Source organism: Pituophis catenifer, unplaced genomic scaffold (assembly GCF_029215685.1).
Source record: "Pituophis catenifer annectens isolate HBS135680 unplaced genomic scaffold, rPitCat1.0.hap2 SCAF_4, whole genome shotgun sequence".
NCBI classification, from domain to species: Eukaryota; Metazoa; Chordata; class Lepidosauria; order Squamata; family Colubridae; genus Pituophis; species Pituophis catenifer.
This window is the reverse complement of record NW_027256884.1, coordinates 116,117,647-116,133,921: the sequence shown is the minus strand read 5'-3', so window position 1 is coordinate 116,133,921 and position 16,275 is coordinate 116,117,647. Positions and strand designations below refer to the sequence as shown.

General features: G+C 38.3%; 1 protein-coding gene across 1 annotated transcript in view; it reads left to right on the top strand.

Moving 5' to 3' along the window:
• The window catches only part of ARHGAP42 (Rho GTPase activating protein 42), a 181,414-nt gene that overhangs the window by 161,782 nt on the left and 3,357 nt on the right, over positions 1-16,275 (top strand). The window contains exons 15-22 of the mRNA XM_070943987.1: positions 688-772; positions 2,143-2,201; positions 4,705-4,810; positions 8,467-8,626; positions 11,026-11,170; positions 12,374-12,757; positions 14,783-14,939; positions 15,035-15,088. Of these exons, the coding sequence (XP_070800088.1) occupies positions 688-772; positions 2,143-2,201; positions 4,705-4,810; positions 8,467-8,626; positions 11,026-11,170; positions 12,374-12,757; positions 14,783-14,939; positions 15,035-15,088 (1,150 nt within the window). The remainder of the gene's footprint in view (positions 1-687; positions 773-2,142; positions 2,202-4,704; positions 4,811-8,466; positions 8,627-11,025; positions 11,171-12,373; positions 12,758-14,782; positions 14,940-15,034; positions 15,089-16,275) is intronic.

Sequence of the window (16,275 nt, the reverse complement as noted above, 5' to 3'; positions counted from 1 at the left end):
GGAGATGGGACACAAATTAGATATGGAGGACAATATAACCTATTCTTCATCATGGTCGGATAACTTCCTGATCAAACTACAAATAATGCTTAAAATTTCAGAGACCCATGAAAGTTACTGATGACCACTCTTAACGGGGATCTGTGTGTGAGATCCTGTCCCATTGTGTTGTGTCCCAGATGTTATGATTGTGGTTCCCTTCTTTTGAAGAAAAAAAAGTATAGAAATATTTTCAATAAATAATCCATACCAGTAGTTGAGCTGTGTTGAAACAGCTGTGTTCTATAATTCATCATATACTACTTGTTTTTTCCCAATTATATACGTTGTTAATATTGAGTTACCAACTGTATTGAATATTTCAATATATACAGCTTTTCATGGCTTCAAGCAGGGGTGAAATCCAGCAGGTTCTGACAGGTACCAGTAGCGGAAATTTTGAGTAGTTCGGAGAACCAGCAAATGCCACCTCTGGCTGGCCCCCGAGTGGGATGAGAATGGGGATTTTGCAGTATCCTTCCCCTGCCATGCCCACCAAGCCACACCATGCCCACCAAGCCACGCCCACAGAACCAGTAGTAAAAAAATGTGGATTTCACCACTGTCTTCAAGTGATGACACTACTATAGTGGTACCTAAAATTCCACTGTGAAATGGATTCATCCTGTTTCTCTCTCTTTTTAATAGCGCCTAAATCTCCTCCTGATATGGACATTGATTTGGAAATTTGGGACAATAAAACAATTACAAGTGGGCTAAAGAACTACCTCAGGTAAGCATTAGCCATGTGAAAGTCCCTTATGGTAGGTGCTTGTCAGTGTCTCTGACTTCAAACTCTCCAGTGTCTTCAAACTCTCCTGTAACAGAGAGCATGGTATGGTGTTGGAAGCCACTGATTTAGTTATTTTGTCTTATTTTTGGTTCATTGTGAATCTTTCCATTTTAAATGGAGTTTTTCTTAGCTGATATCTAATGCTTACAACACTGGGCAATAAATTTCTTTAACTAGTTAATTCATCTGATCAAAACTGCACAGCATGGTTCACTAATTGGCTATTAAAATCGCATAAAACAAATACAACTTATCTCCTTTGTTTAATAAATCCAGTAATTTAGGCAGTTGCATTGGCAAGGAATGAAAAAAAAAATGAAGGTATATGTTTATTCAGAAAGCAGATTAGTTTTAAATCCATTGTCTTGCATTCCAGACAATCTAATGTTGATTTAATTTGAGCCCTCCAAATATTGGTGTATTTTGACTGTGAATGTACTAAGAGAGTTGTTAAGAGCACAGACATTCTATCATTCAAAGCTGATAGAATTTCAGGTTGCAAAGCTATCACAATTACTTCTCCATTGTTTTGGAATAACTGGTAATTGTAGTACGGTAGCATTTTTGATAGGATCAGCCAAGGGTTTGACTCTTAAATACTTCTCTTTCAATATTCTTAGAAGTTTAAAACTAATCAAGGGAAAAATTACAAAGGTTTATCAAAAATAGAGGCAGATTGAATTTAGTTAAGGATGCTGCAACTTCTGTGGAATCTAAGTAAACTTCCTCCTTCTTCCCATAATTTAATGGAATCATAGAAGATAGCCTGTTGCAGCACCAAGCTAACATTAGTCTAAACAAGCAAAGCAATCAAACCCATTTAGGCTATCTGTAGGCTAAACATAACAACCCAGAAAAAGGCAATAATAAAACTCTACTGTGCTGTGGCCAGGAAAATTACATGGAATCAAGGAACCAAACTTGATACGAGAAGGTCTTTACCTTTGAAAACTATGAATGATTCAGTCACAACATTTTATCTCCTATGCTTCCATGAGCAGATCCTTCCTCCATGTAACATCCTCTAAAGATCATACAGCTGGGAAAGAGCAAAGCTCTTGTAGTCCAACTCATCTGGAGGTCACCAGCTTGAAGAAGGCTGCAATAGGGCACACCAGGAAGCTTTATGTATGATCTCTCCTTCCAGCTGTGTGTCTATTTAAGACTTCAGTAGTACTATCCATAACTCACAGCCGTGCAAGTTTAGAATGGAGCTAAAGGAAGTGTCTGCTTTGGAATGAAATGTGAATATCTTCAAAACACTACCTTCAGCCTCTTTCTTTCACTTTTTTTTTTTTTTTTTGGCTCAGGTGTCTTGCAGAGCCACTGATGACCTTCAAGTTACACAAGGATTTCATCATTGCTGTTAGTAAGTGAAAAAAGTGGATGATAATCCAGAGGGGTGGGGGGTTGGACAGACGGAGGGGGGGGAGAGAAAACATACACACAGTATACACACACATACACACACAGAGAGTACATTTAGAAAGTAATCAGACACCCTTTCAATTTTGCTATGCTGTTTTCACTTTGTCGTTATGGGGTATTGAGTGTAGATTAATGAGAAAAAAATGAATTTTAACAACTATAATATCAACCTGCAGCATAACAAAATTGACAAAAGGGAAGGGGGTCTGAATACTTTCTGAATGCACTATATGTGTGTGTATACATATATGTATATGTCTGTTTATGTCACAGCAACCTAAGTCTATAAAGAAATCTGGTTTCTTATTTACTGTGTTTCTTGTAATAGTCAATATAAACGATTGATGTTGGCATTTTGTTATATTCAGTGATGGGTTTCAAAAAATTTTACTACCAGCTCTGTGGGTGTGGCTTGGTGGGTGTGGCTTGGTGAGCGTGGCAGAGGAAGGATACTGTAAAATCTCCATTCCCACCCCACTCCAGGGGAAGGATACTATAAAATCTCCATTCTCTCCCCAATCCAGGGGAAGGTTACTGCAAAATCCCCATTTCCTCCTGATCAGCTAGGACTCGGGAGGCAGAGAATAGATGGGGTCGGGGCCAGTCAGAGGTAGTATTTACCGGATCTCCGAACTACTCAAAATTTCTGCTACCGGTTCTCCAGAAATGGTCAGAACCTGCTGAAACCCACCTCTGGTTATATTTCAATTTTCCTAAGAGCCAGGCAATGAACAATTCAGTAGGCTTTTCCAGTAATTCTCTTATATGTCCTTGTATTTTTGTTTTTATTTAAAAGGGAAAGGGCCATTAAAGGCTCAATTCTCTAAAGAAACACACCTTTGTGTGTTTCTGAGGTGACGTTTTAAGTGAGATCTCTCAGGGGATTCTTATAGGTATTCCCAGATTGCCATGGAATTAGGACCCTGCCCTATCAGTGGCCTAACACAGATTTTACACGGGAAGCCACTTAGATTAAAGTGGTTGAATAGAGCAGGAATCCAACTTGAATAAAGTTAAAACTAGGTTTGAAGGTACATGGGAAGTGGGAGGTGACTTCAGCATTTTCATCTATGTGTCCCATTTGCTAATCACTTCTTTTGTCCCATTCCTGATGGTAGCTTTTGATATTCATATGTCTATTTTATCCATTTCTATTTTAAGGATTCAATGTGAATTTTAAAACTTTCTGTTTGTGGAGGGCCGCATGCATTTCTGTGTGGTGAATAATCACTAGTGTTTAGACGTCTGGTGTATACTTTGTCAGTTTCTGTTTGTTTAAAGAAATCTTTAAAGATACATTCCATTTTTGTTCCTGACAATCAGTAGCATGTGATATAGTGATGATGATTGAAATAGCAGAGATTTATATAGTTTCTTAGAATTGGAAGGGATCTTAAATATCATCTTAACGCCTTCCTCAGCGGAAGATCCACTAGTTAGAATAGGGGTGTCAAACTCACGACGACACATTGTCATCACATGATGTATCCCGGATCTGCGCTCCTTCCGCCGTGCTGTGAAGACCTTTTTATTCCATCAAGCGGGCTTGGCCTGATCTCTTCCCTTTTTAAATATGTAAATTTTAATCTGTTTTTAAATTATTGGGGTATTTTAATTTGTCTGGGCCAAAAAGTTTAATTTGATTTTATCGGGTTTTTAAATTTTGTGTATTTATGTATTTTATTGTTGGCTGTTCACCGCCCTGAGTCCTTCGGGAGTAGGGCGGTATACAAATCAAATCAAATCAAATCAAATCAAATCAAATAAATAAATAAATAAATAAATAAATAAATAAATAAATAAATAAATAAATAAATAAATAATAAATTTTTTCCCCCGTTTGCTAAAAACCAGGGATGGGGTTAGCCAGCGTGTGACGCATCTGCTCCACAGTCCGCAAGTTTGACACCCCTGAGCTATAACATCTCAGCCAGGATGACCTCCAGCTTTTGTTTGAAAGCACTTAGTACAGGAGAACTCATTGGGTTATTCTTTTTTAAAAAAGTTTTTTATTAATTATTCAAAATTAAAAATATCGGACATAGATAGGACATTACTGGTTCTAAATATCTAAATATTTATACATAACATCATACTAACAATCTATATCATATTTCTACACAATTATACATACTTGTCTATTAATCTATACCTGTACCTATTTATGCAGTTTACATACATATTTATCCGTCATAACGTATATATTTCGCATCCAACACTACACCCTTGTCTCAGCTATCCTCCTTTTGTCTAGCCATTCGTAAAAAAATTTCCAGATTATATAGTACAGTGTTTCACATTTATCCTTGAGCTCCAAGGTAAGTCTGTCCATTTCTGCGCAGTTTCTGTCCATTTCTGCGCAGTTAAGAATTTTTAATAATATTTCCTCTTCAGTTGAGGTATCTCTCATCGGGTTATTCTTGTTGTTACTATCTTTTTAATAGAGTCAGATGACCAGAATTACAGAGTGGAAGCAGTCCATGCCATTGTCCACAAATTGCCAGAGAAAAACCGGGAGATGTTGGACATCCTGATAAAGCATTTGGTCAAGTAATAATTGCTTTTTATGTATAATCATGGGAGGAAAGAAAGGAGTTTTAATGCCGCTGCCTTAAATCACATCCCTAAACAATAGTTAAACCAGGGGTGAAATCCACTTGCCTTCGCTACCGGTTCGCAAATGTGAGCGCGTGTGCCTCCTCCACACATGTGCAGAGCCTTCTGTGCATGCGCAGAGGGTCAAAAACGGGACGTGATGACGTCCGGGCGGGTGGCCGGAGCCTCCACGGCCGGTGCTACCAGTTCGCCCGAGTCAGATAAAACCGGCTGAATTTCACCACTGAGTAAAACCCTATGAAATTATAAGTATTCATGACTGGAAATGTATTTATTAACTAGCGCCCCCTGGAGGTTCCCAGTGCAAAGTAGCATTCATTCCATGATCTGTTCACATAATTTTTTTCTGGCAAAAGGTTCTGTAGAAGGTTGCTCCAGGCTGACTGACCATTCACCTTTTCATATATTTCTGAAAACAGTAACTTAAAATGTCAGTTATGTCTCTTGTTCCTGATGCTATTTAGGTGGTCACCTTGCTATATGTTTAAATATTCTTATGTGTGGGTATTTAAAAATTCTTTCATTTTTTTAGTTTTTCAAAAGCGTAATTTAAAGAACATCTGGAAATCTGTTATGGATCTGCCGTTGATGCTTGTAACCATTTCTTGGTAGAATGAAATCATGGAACATAAAGGAGTCAGTTCTGTCTTAAATTAACTCTCAAATGGATTTCAATTCACAGTCCCTACATTTAACTCTATATAAATGTATGTGTGGTTAACATGTGTGTTCCCTGGAAATTTTCAACAATAAGCAATGATATTCAGTCCCTGGATTCACACATTCCATTTCTCTTCCCATGACTATGTCTGTTTGACATCGCCAAATACAATAAAAGATGCAACTGAAATTGTCAGGGTCAGTTTGATGTGGTAGTTAAGGTGCTAAACAAGGACTTAGGGAAGCTCACAGAGTGATTTTAAGCCAGTTGCTCTCACTCTACATCACACTTACTGTTGTGAGAAAAAAAATTGGGAAGAGGCAATTATATAAATTCCCTTTACATGTTGGTGTAATGCAGTGATGGCTTTCAAAATTTTTTACTACCAGTTCTGTGGGTGTGGCTTGATGGGTGTGGCATGGGTGGGTGGGCGTGGCTGGGTAGGTGTGGCAGGGGAAGGATACTGTAAAATCTCCATTCCCTCCCCAATCCAGGGGAAGGTTACTGCAAAATCCCCATTTCCTCCTGATCAGCTGGGACTTGGGAGGCAGAAAATAGATGGGGGTGGGGCCAGTCAGAGGTGGTATTTACCAGTTCTCCAAACTACTCAAAATTTCCACTACCGGTTCTCCAGAACTGGTCAGAACCTGCTGAGTACCACCTCTGGTGTAATGGATGGACTACTGATCACCATCATCTTGTCTTCGTCTAATTCAGGTGTTCTGTAATATAATCTAAAGAAATGTGATATTGAGATACACACACGCACACACACACACACACACACACACACACACACACACACACACATATCACATTTCTTTAGGTATGTATGTAGATAGATAGATAGATAGATAGATAGACAGACAGACAGACAGACAGACAGACAGACAGACAGACAGACAGATAGATAGATAGATAGTGTGCATATTTATATATATGCTGTCACATATTATTGTAAAAAGAGACATGGAAATAATTCCACCTTTATAATAATGAAAAACTAAAGATTGTTAATATTTAAAATTTTACCCAGAAATAAAGCACAGTGAAAGTGGACTTTCAGGAAATGGATATTTTCTTTAATGTAATAACATACATTTTATTCTCTTACTATTTCAGCCTATTTATATTCATTATCCCAAAATAAAACCATTACAATAACGTTTCTATCTCATTAGTATTATGAAAAAGCTATTTTCTAAAATTTCTTCAAGAAACTGAGCCTTGATTCCCATTTCAAAAAATTATGTCCAGTTATTACTTGTCAGGGCAATAGCTACCTCATTTTTGTTATCTAAAAGATTCAATTTGTTACCAAGGTAACCTAAGCGTTCCTTCTTAAGATAATAAATTACAGTAATAAGGAAACTGACATCTGTTTTAACTTTACTTACTCGAAATTCTTTTATTAGTAAAGAACTGAAAATCTTGATAGGGCATTCTAGTTGCATACAAAGTTATGTGACTGCTTTAGACAATATGAAGCAATACATTATTCCAACTTTAAATATTGTATTCAGTAATATGTAATAGGATTAGTTATGAAAATGGGAACCGGCTTTAATATGAAGAAGACAATCACCAAAGACAGCACCCTGTGTCAGTTGTGTCCAATGTTATGTGTAGGACAATTTACTCTGAGATATGAACTCCTCAATGAGTCCAGGTGACAAATGTTACTGTCAGATCTGCCCCAGTCTACTCTCTCAGGAAAGTAAGTCTCATGACTGCATTTAGTTGAAGCAAAGGAACTTTTACTGAAAGAAACTGGTTGCAGAAAGATCAGCCAGAATCTGGTGTTCCCGCTCAAAATACAAAACTATTCTTTCATTTCCCACTTCCTCTCCCCATGACCAGTCCCCCAGCCAGCCAATGTGATGCCAGTAAGATGTTTTGAGAAACTCTGGGGTGTCAAACTGGTAACGTTCTATTCTCACAACAAATGGCCTTGAAGATCCTGTAAATACTGGTTTCCAGCAAAAGCATCATAAATCTCAATCATGTGACTGCAGGACACTGCAAGTGACCGTAAATATGGTCAAGCACCCACAATGCTGTCATACATCCAGAGGCAGCCAGATGTTGGAACTTCAAATCTAGATCATAAGTAGCTTTTTCAGGATCCATCATAACTTTAAACAGTTGCTAAGCGATCATTCATAAATCAAGGTCCACCTGTAGTCTAAAACAAAACTTTTATAAATTTCTGGGCTCTTACGAATTGTATAAAATGACAAATTCTGCCAGGTGTGACTTTTCATGTGATCATGCTACAAAGTGTTGGTGCTTGGAACTGGATTGTGTGAATCGATTTGAATTAGGTAAACAATTGGTGGCAATAGATTGAATAGAAGTCCAGTATCATTTTGGAAAAAAATGATATTTATATATTCTGATTTCAGCTAAGCCCTGTCAACTGCATTTGTTTGTGATTCTTCTTGCAGGGGGGGGGGGGGGGAGTTAAAACAATTTCCACTTCACACATAAAAGAAAGTGTTATATTGGATTTATATTTATTGGGAAGAAACCCGTTCTTTAGAGTTAGTATACATGAAATATATATTGCTTGGTATTTGTGTTAATCCGTAGAAATTTCATTCTGTGACAAAACAGTTTGGGAGGAAAACTACAATTCACCAAATATGTTAAATATTTGAAACTCTGCTTAAAATATGTAGAAAGTTTAAATCATTTAAATATTTGAATTATTAAATAGAAAAGCCTGTTTCCAAAATTTCTACACCAATATATTCTTCACCAAAGGGCAAATGGTTTCTGTCTTTCCAATGTATGTTATCAAAACAAATTACAAATTTTTACTTAACGTATACATAAATGGAGTGTCCAGTTTTATTGAGTGGAAATGAAAATCTAATTATATCCTATCTAAAGCCTACTATTTTTTTTTTAAATTGCTTGTTTTCAGGGTATCATTACATAGTCAGCAGAATCTCATGACGGTCTCCAATCTTGGAGTTATTTTTGGTCCCACGCTGATGAGAGCCCAGGAGGAAACAGTGGCGGCTATGATGAACATCAAGTTTCAGAATATTGTGGTTGAGATTCTCATTGAGCATTATGACAAGGTAGAATGTCGTGAGTTTTACTGAAATCTACGGTGAAAAAAAATATGAAATACAACTCATTATATTACTTTAATAACTAGGAATATAAATGCCTTGGGTTTTTTAATGAATAAACGGAATAGTTTATTCAGTCAACAGCACCATAACATTTCCCGATTTGAAGGTAGGCTGCAACTTGGGGGGACTTCCTAAACTCATAGCTCCTGCTTGAATGACAAGAGAAGAGAAGGGTGGAAAGCCCTATGCATGTTTAGCCTATTGAAGAGAGAACAAAAAGAGCTATGACGACAGTCTTCAAATATCTGAAGGATTGTCACATACCCTGCTTCCCCCAAAATAAGACATCCCCTGATAATAAGCCCAATCGGGCTTTTGAGTGCATGGCAATAAGGCCAAGCGCTTATTTCAGGGTTCAAAAAAATATAAGACAGGGTCTTATTTTTGGGGAAATATGGTAGAAGAGGCAATAGATATATTTTTTGTGGTCCCGGACAGGAGGACAAAAAGTAGTAGATTAAAACTATGACAAAGAAGTAGATGCCAGCATAGTTATCAGAAGGAAAGGCCAGACCAGGTGTGTCAAACTCAAGGCCAGTGGGCTGGATATGGCCCACGGGATGTTTAGATCTGGCCTGCAGACCCGTCCTGGAAACAGCGAAGGACTGGCCCACGGTGCCTCTGCCACCGAAAATGAAGCCCGAGCAGCCCGCACGTGGCCTCCCCAAACTCCGTTTTCACTGGCAAAGGGCTACAGGAGGCCATCGCAGCTGAAAAAGGAGCCCGGGCGGGCCGTCGCGGCCAAAAACAGAGCCTCAGTGACTGACATCGAGTTGGCCATGCCCCCCTGTTCCCCCAAGGTCAAACACAACCTTGATGTGGCCGTCAATTAAATCGAGTTTGGCACCCCTGTTTTTGTATCAGCAAATGTAATGAGCTATCCCACGACATAGTGAGTTTTCATTCAATAGATTATATGATTATCAAAGGGTTGAGAATCATCTTTCAAAAATGCTCCAATATAGGGGTTTTCAAACATTTTTGTATTATGGAAACGGTTAGGGGAAAAAATGTAGGCAAAGCCTACATTTTTAGTAAAAGAAAATTGACTGCATTCAAAAGAACGTTTTTCAACCCCTTCATCCCTGATGGAACCATTAAAGTCTCTTAGAATTCTGTACGACATAGTTTGAGGGCCTGTTTCACAGGATCCAGAACTGAACCAAGGGTTGAACTAAAAGATCTCTAAAGTCCTTTCTTAGAAACTTTTGGGTTTTAAAAATTAGCTAAGATAAACTAGGTGATGCCACCTTCATTTACACAGTAAATAAAAGATGCTCATCATAAGATATTTATTAAATTTGGTAAGGAAAAGTCTTTACCTTAGTATGTTCTGAAAAAGAAATAATCTGAATTAATCTGGAATAAACAGGATTACATCAGAATCACTTATGTGCGCCAAAAATTAAAATCACTTTTCTAATTATTCAGAATTTTTAATGTCTGCAACGTACAGGAATTCTACATAATAATAATGTAGAGTAGCTTTCTCTTGTGTTCTTACATCCAGACGTTCCCCAAATTTCTGTGAGTTTGGGAAAGGGAAGCCTCATTCTATGAAGACAGTAGGATGCTGTGTATTGTCTTACGCAATGTTGAAATATTGCATTCAGTTTTGGTCACCATGATATAAAAAAGATGTTGAGACTCTAGAAAGAATACAGAGAAGAGCAACAAAGATTTTTAGGAATCTGGAGGTTAAAACATATGAAGAATGGTTGGAGGAATTGGGTAAGGCTAATTTAATGAAAAGAAAGACTAGGGGTAACATGATAGCAGTGTTCCAATATCTAAGGGACTGGCACAGTGAAGAAGGGGTCATCCTAAACTGCAAAGCACCAGAAGGCAGGACAAGAAGCAACGGATAGAAACTAATCAATGAGAGAAGCAACCTAGGAGAAATTTCCTGACAGTGAGTACAGTTAATCAGTGGACCGGCTTGCCTCCAGAAGTTTTGGGTGCTTCAACACCAGAGGCTTTTAAAAAGAGAGAAGAGAATGGAACGGAACGGAACAGAATAGAATAGAATAGTTGGAAGGGACCTTGGAAGTCTTCTAATCTAACCCCCGACTTAGGCAGGAAACCCTAAGATTGGACAACCATTTGTTTGAAATGGCATAAGGTTGACTGCCCGAGCAGGACTAGAAGACCTCCAAGGTCCCTTCAAACTGTGTCATTCTATTATTCTGCAATCGTTAAATTATTTTGAAGAATTTAATGTGATACTCAAATCGTACAGAAAAACCTCTATTGGAAGCAGATGACTCACGATCTCTCAGCCTGAGCAAATGCAGGTATTCCCAAAGATTCTCAACAACATGGACGTTTGCTTTTATTGATAGATATTCCACACGGCCCCAGATCCCAATATTCCTCTTCGACAGCCTCAATCCAGATCCAGCTCAAGAAGGACAAGAGCAATCTGTCTCTCCACAGGTACTCGCAAGCCCAAAGGACGATATACTCCGTGTCTAGCGGATCCAGATAGTAAGTGCGTTTGATTCTGTTAGCACTGTCTGGTTTCTCACAGTTGATTATAAACAGGTGGTAATAATTGCATTGCTCTGAGCACCAGGGGTGCTTCTCAGCTGAGCCATTTTGTGCCATTCACATGGAACCTAGCTATCTGCACTTTTTCATTTGGGCTTTTCTTATTTCACATATTTATATACCATTTACATGGAAACATTTATACATTTCTTGTTCCTTTGTTTCATCTAAAATGTTTCACTGTATTTTTGTGACCTTTCCCCACCCGCCCAACAAAATGTAGATATGCTGAGGCAGAATTAGCTGTCTTCATCGTACACAAAGAGAATTTTTCTTTCTCCCTCTTCTGACTCAACCTGACTCAAGGGGCAGCCCTGTGGGCCAGATGTAAACATCCTGCGGGCCGTATCCTGCCCCCGGCCTTGAGTTTGACATCCCTGGTATAGCCATAAGCCGTTTTATTATATAGTCACGCTCAAGATGTACATATTAATGCATTCTTGGGCCATCATTAATCTGTATGGGCTTTCCTACCCTTGTGCAGAATCATGAAGTAAATATGGTTCTGGCAAAGGTTAAAGTCAATTTAGATCATTTTGTATTTCTGTGCAGATTCGTCAATAACAGTTAACGCTGTTTTCCTCCCAGAGGAAAGCAAAGAGAAATGTGGGGTCCTTGATGCTCTCTGAGCTGACATTTCATTGCCAATCGAAGTAACATCATCAGTGCTGGCCAGGGTAGATAAAAATCAATGATTTTTTTAAAAAAATTAAAAAAAACAGATTTTTTTTTATTTAAATCGGATTTTTTTTATTTTTATCTAATTTATTTTAATAAAAAACTTTTGGGGTAAAAATCTATCATAAGAGAGTTTTCTATTTAAGATACATAAATAATTTAGTTTATTCAGCATGAAATGGAGCTTAGTTATGTAGCATGAGGCTGTATATTCTGCAACACTGGGACTATCGGTGAGTCAACAGTGGGTCAAAGGAGTAGCAGAGATGACAGTTGCTCTTTAAAAATTATGATTTAAATTGAGTTGATTTAAATCAAGCCTTTTTACTAGTGATTTAAATCATGATTTAAATTGTGATTTAAATCAACTCGATTTAAATCAAATCCACCCTGGTGCTGGCTAAATTTGAGAAATGCCATTTATTGTTTTCATCCCCTTCTCTTAACTTTTCCACCTTCCAGGTGATTCATACAGTAGCAGCCCAGACAGCACTCCTATGGGTAGCATAGAATCACTGTCCTCTCACTCTTCAGAACAAAACAGCACTACGAAACCTGCGTCTTCTCAATCCAGGGAAAAAACAGGGGTGGTTCCATGGATTGCTTCATCATCACCATCTTCCAATGGACCTAAAAATTCAGGGCTTTGGACCACAAGTCCTGAATCCTCCTCAAAGGAGGATGCAACGAAAACAGATGTGGAATCTGACTGTCAAAGTGTCACATCTGTTACTGGACCAGACAATGTGACTTCCCCAGGAGATCCAACCAAAAGAGGATTGTACAGTCTCTCTGGAATGAAGAGATCATCAGCTTTGTCTTTAAGGTCAATCCCTTCTGCAGAAGGTAATCTTGGAAAATATCCATTGCTTTACTGTCAATAAGTTAATTAATAGTTTGTGCGTATCTATTTTCACATCTTCCGAGCCGAGAAATATTTACATAATATTGGTACCTTGGTCATCAAGCTGGATGGCATATAAATTTAATGAATAAATGAATGATTGAATGGAATGAATGAATGAGCATAAAATTGGGAATAGTTGCTGGCTATGCTTAAAGGCAGGGACGTGGTGGCTAAGACGCTGAGCTTGTCGATCAAAAGGTTGGCAGTTCAGAGGTTTGAATCCCTAGTGCCGCGTAACAGGGTGAGCTCCCGTTACTTGTCCCAGCTTCTGCCAACCTAGCAGTTTGAAAGCATGTAAAAAATGCAAGTAGAAAAATAGGGACCACCTTTGGTCCCTATTTTTACGTTTGGAAGGTAACAGCGCTCTATGCGCCTTTGGCGTTTAGTCATGCTGGCCACATGAACACGGAGATGTCTTCGGACAGCTCTTTGGCTTTGAAACGGAGATGAGCACTGCCCCCTAGAGTCGGGAATGACTAGCACATATATGCAAGGGGAACCTCTTTACCTTTACCTTTACCTATGCTTAAAGGCAATAAGACAGGTAATATTGAGTTTTTACTAACTGGGATGACAAACCTTATATGAAACAGAAAGGATTTTTATTAAAAGCTAAAACAACGCAGTGTTTGCCAATTTAGTATTTGGGAGGTATTTCAAAAATCATTAGATAAATTAATGACAAGGTATGTAAGATTTCAATTCTGATTGCCATTTTATTTTATTAAGTTTTAATGTTGTTTCATACTAGTGGTTGTAGTTTTTCTTTCATTTATTTTTGTATAACCCCCACCCCCAGAGTTACATGGTATGAATGGGACAGCCATATAAAAGCTTAAATAACCCAAAACAGGCATCCACAAGATGTTGTTGCTGAGATGATGTTAAAATGACGGGATTATTGTGCCAATGATGTAAAAACACTGCAATTTCTATACATTTTTAGAGAGAAAATAGATTAGATGATAAAAGAATGTTTTAATTACGTAAGAGAAAATGGGAAGTCTAAACCTAGAGTCCTTTAATTCCTTTTCAAGTTATGAGTCCCTTCCAAATTTAAAGTAACACACTTCAGAAATAGCAACATTCCCTTGTCTTCTGCAAACATTTTAATCTCATTTTTTTTTCTACGATAATAAATCCCTTCGTTGACAAATATCAATTTGTTTAATTGTTACACAACATTTTAAGGGTAGTGAACTCCAATAAAGTTGGTTATTTTACCATGTTTACAATAAATGTGCTCTTACTGCTAATTTCAAATATATGACTAGAAAAAAAATTGCTGTCAGGCCTATTTTGCATTCACAATAAGGATTGTGGAAAGCCATAAATGTATATAATAGGATATAACTAAGCAAATATTTGGAACTGAGTAATAGGCTAAAGAAGTGTTTAACACACCACTATAACTTTACCTTCACCTTAAATTATTATTCACACATCATGGTCTTTCAGGGAAATAATGAGAATTGAAGAGTCATCCAAAGAGTCAACAAGTTATCTATCTATCTATCTATCTATCTATCTATCTATCTATCTATCTATCTATCTATCTCCAACCTTTATTATTTTATTATTGTTTTTCACACTTACAACCTTTTCACACTTTTCACACTTGCAACATCCCCATTGTCATGTGATCAAAATTTGGACGCTTGGCAACTGGCATGTATTTATGACGGTTGCAGTGTCCAAAGGTCATATGATCACCTTTTGCAATCTTTGGACAAGCAAAGTCAGTTGGGAAGCCAGATTCATTTAACAACCATATTACTAACTTAACAATTGCAATGATTCACTTAACAACTGTGGCAAGAAAAGTCATAACATGGGGTAAAATGCATTTAACAACTGCCTTACTTAGCAACAGAAACTTTGGGGTCATAAACCAAGGATTACCTGTATTGAACACCAAACTAGGAGATGTTCGAGTTAATTTCATGTAATACTTTGTTATTTAGGTAACAAAAGCTGCAGAAGTTCCTTGCAAAGTTTAGCTTCCTTGGACGCCAAGGAAGTACCAAAGATGCTAGAAAATCCAGATCTGCCTCCAAAAATGTGCAGAAGATTACGATTGGATACAGCATCGAGTAATGGCTACCAGAGACCAGGGTCTGTGTAAGTTTGTCCACATTTTGACTGTGCTTGAATTTCTTGCATTGGAAAGAAATTGGAAACTATTGGTAATCATGGAATTATTCCTTATATTTCAGGGTAGCAGCAAGAGCCCAGCTGTTTGAAAGTGGTTGCTCAGCGAAGCAGGCTAGGTAGGTCTTAACTATAATAATAGGCATCCTTTTGAATATTAAGTCATATTTTACTTCTAACAACTTACAACTTCTTTTATTTATTTATTTATTTATTATATTTCTATACCGCCTTTCTCCCATAGGACTCAAGGCGGTGTACAGTCAAGAAAAATATAGATACACAAACATCATAAAATTGCTAATTAAAATTATTATTATAACATAGTTTGGCCCAATTAAATAGAACCTAAAATTAGATAACATTTTAAAAACATTCACATGTTCATATGTTTAGCCCCGCTTGTTGGAACATCAGGGTTTTGAGGGCACAGCGGAAAGCATGGAGATCAGGGATATTTCGTATCTCAGGGGGCAGTTCATTCCAAAGGGTTGGAGCCCTCACAGAGAAGGCCCTCCCCCTGGGAGTCGCCAGTCGGCATAATTTGACTGACGGTACCCTGAGTAGTCCCTCCCTGTGAGAACGAACTGGTCGGTGGGAGGCTATTGGTGGCAAAAGACGGTCTCGTAGGTACCCAGGTCCTAAGCCATGGAGTGCTTTAAAGGTGATAACTAACACCTTGAATCGCACCCAGAAGACCACCGGGAGCCAGTGCAGCTCGCGTAGGAGAGGTGTTACATGGGCGCAACGAGCTGCGCCCATAATCACCCGCGCGGCTACATTCTGGACCAGTTGGAGCCTCTGGGTGCTTTTCAAGGGGAGCCCCATGTAGAGAGCATTACAGTAGTCCATACGGGAGGTGACTAGGGCATGAGTGACCGTGCGCAAGGCGTCCTGATCCAGAAAGAGACGCAACTGGCGGATCAGGCAAACCTGATAAAAGGCACCCCTGGCCACGGCCGTCAAATGATCTTCTAAAGATAGCCGTGAATCCAGGAAGACACCCAAGTTGCGGGCCCTCTCTGTGGATTTTGAAATGCAGATACTACCTAATGTTGGAAGAAAATCAGCCCTTACGTTATTAGCTAGCAGTAACAGAATATTAAGAGTTGGGGAAAAAATCTAAGCTTATTTCAAGCTGAACACCCAATTTTAAGTGTCTATGGAGATTCTCAGTTATCCAGGTCATGGTTGTCCCCAAAGGTGCTTTTTCAAGAAGCAACTGGACTTTCTGGTTTTTTCCGTGAAGATGTTTTGCTTCTCATCCAAGAAGCTTCTTCAGTTCTGAGCTGAAGAGAAGGATGAG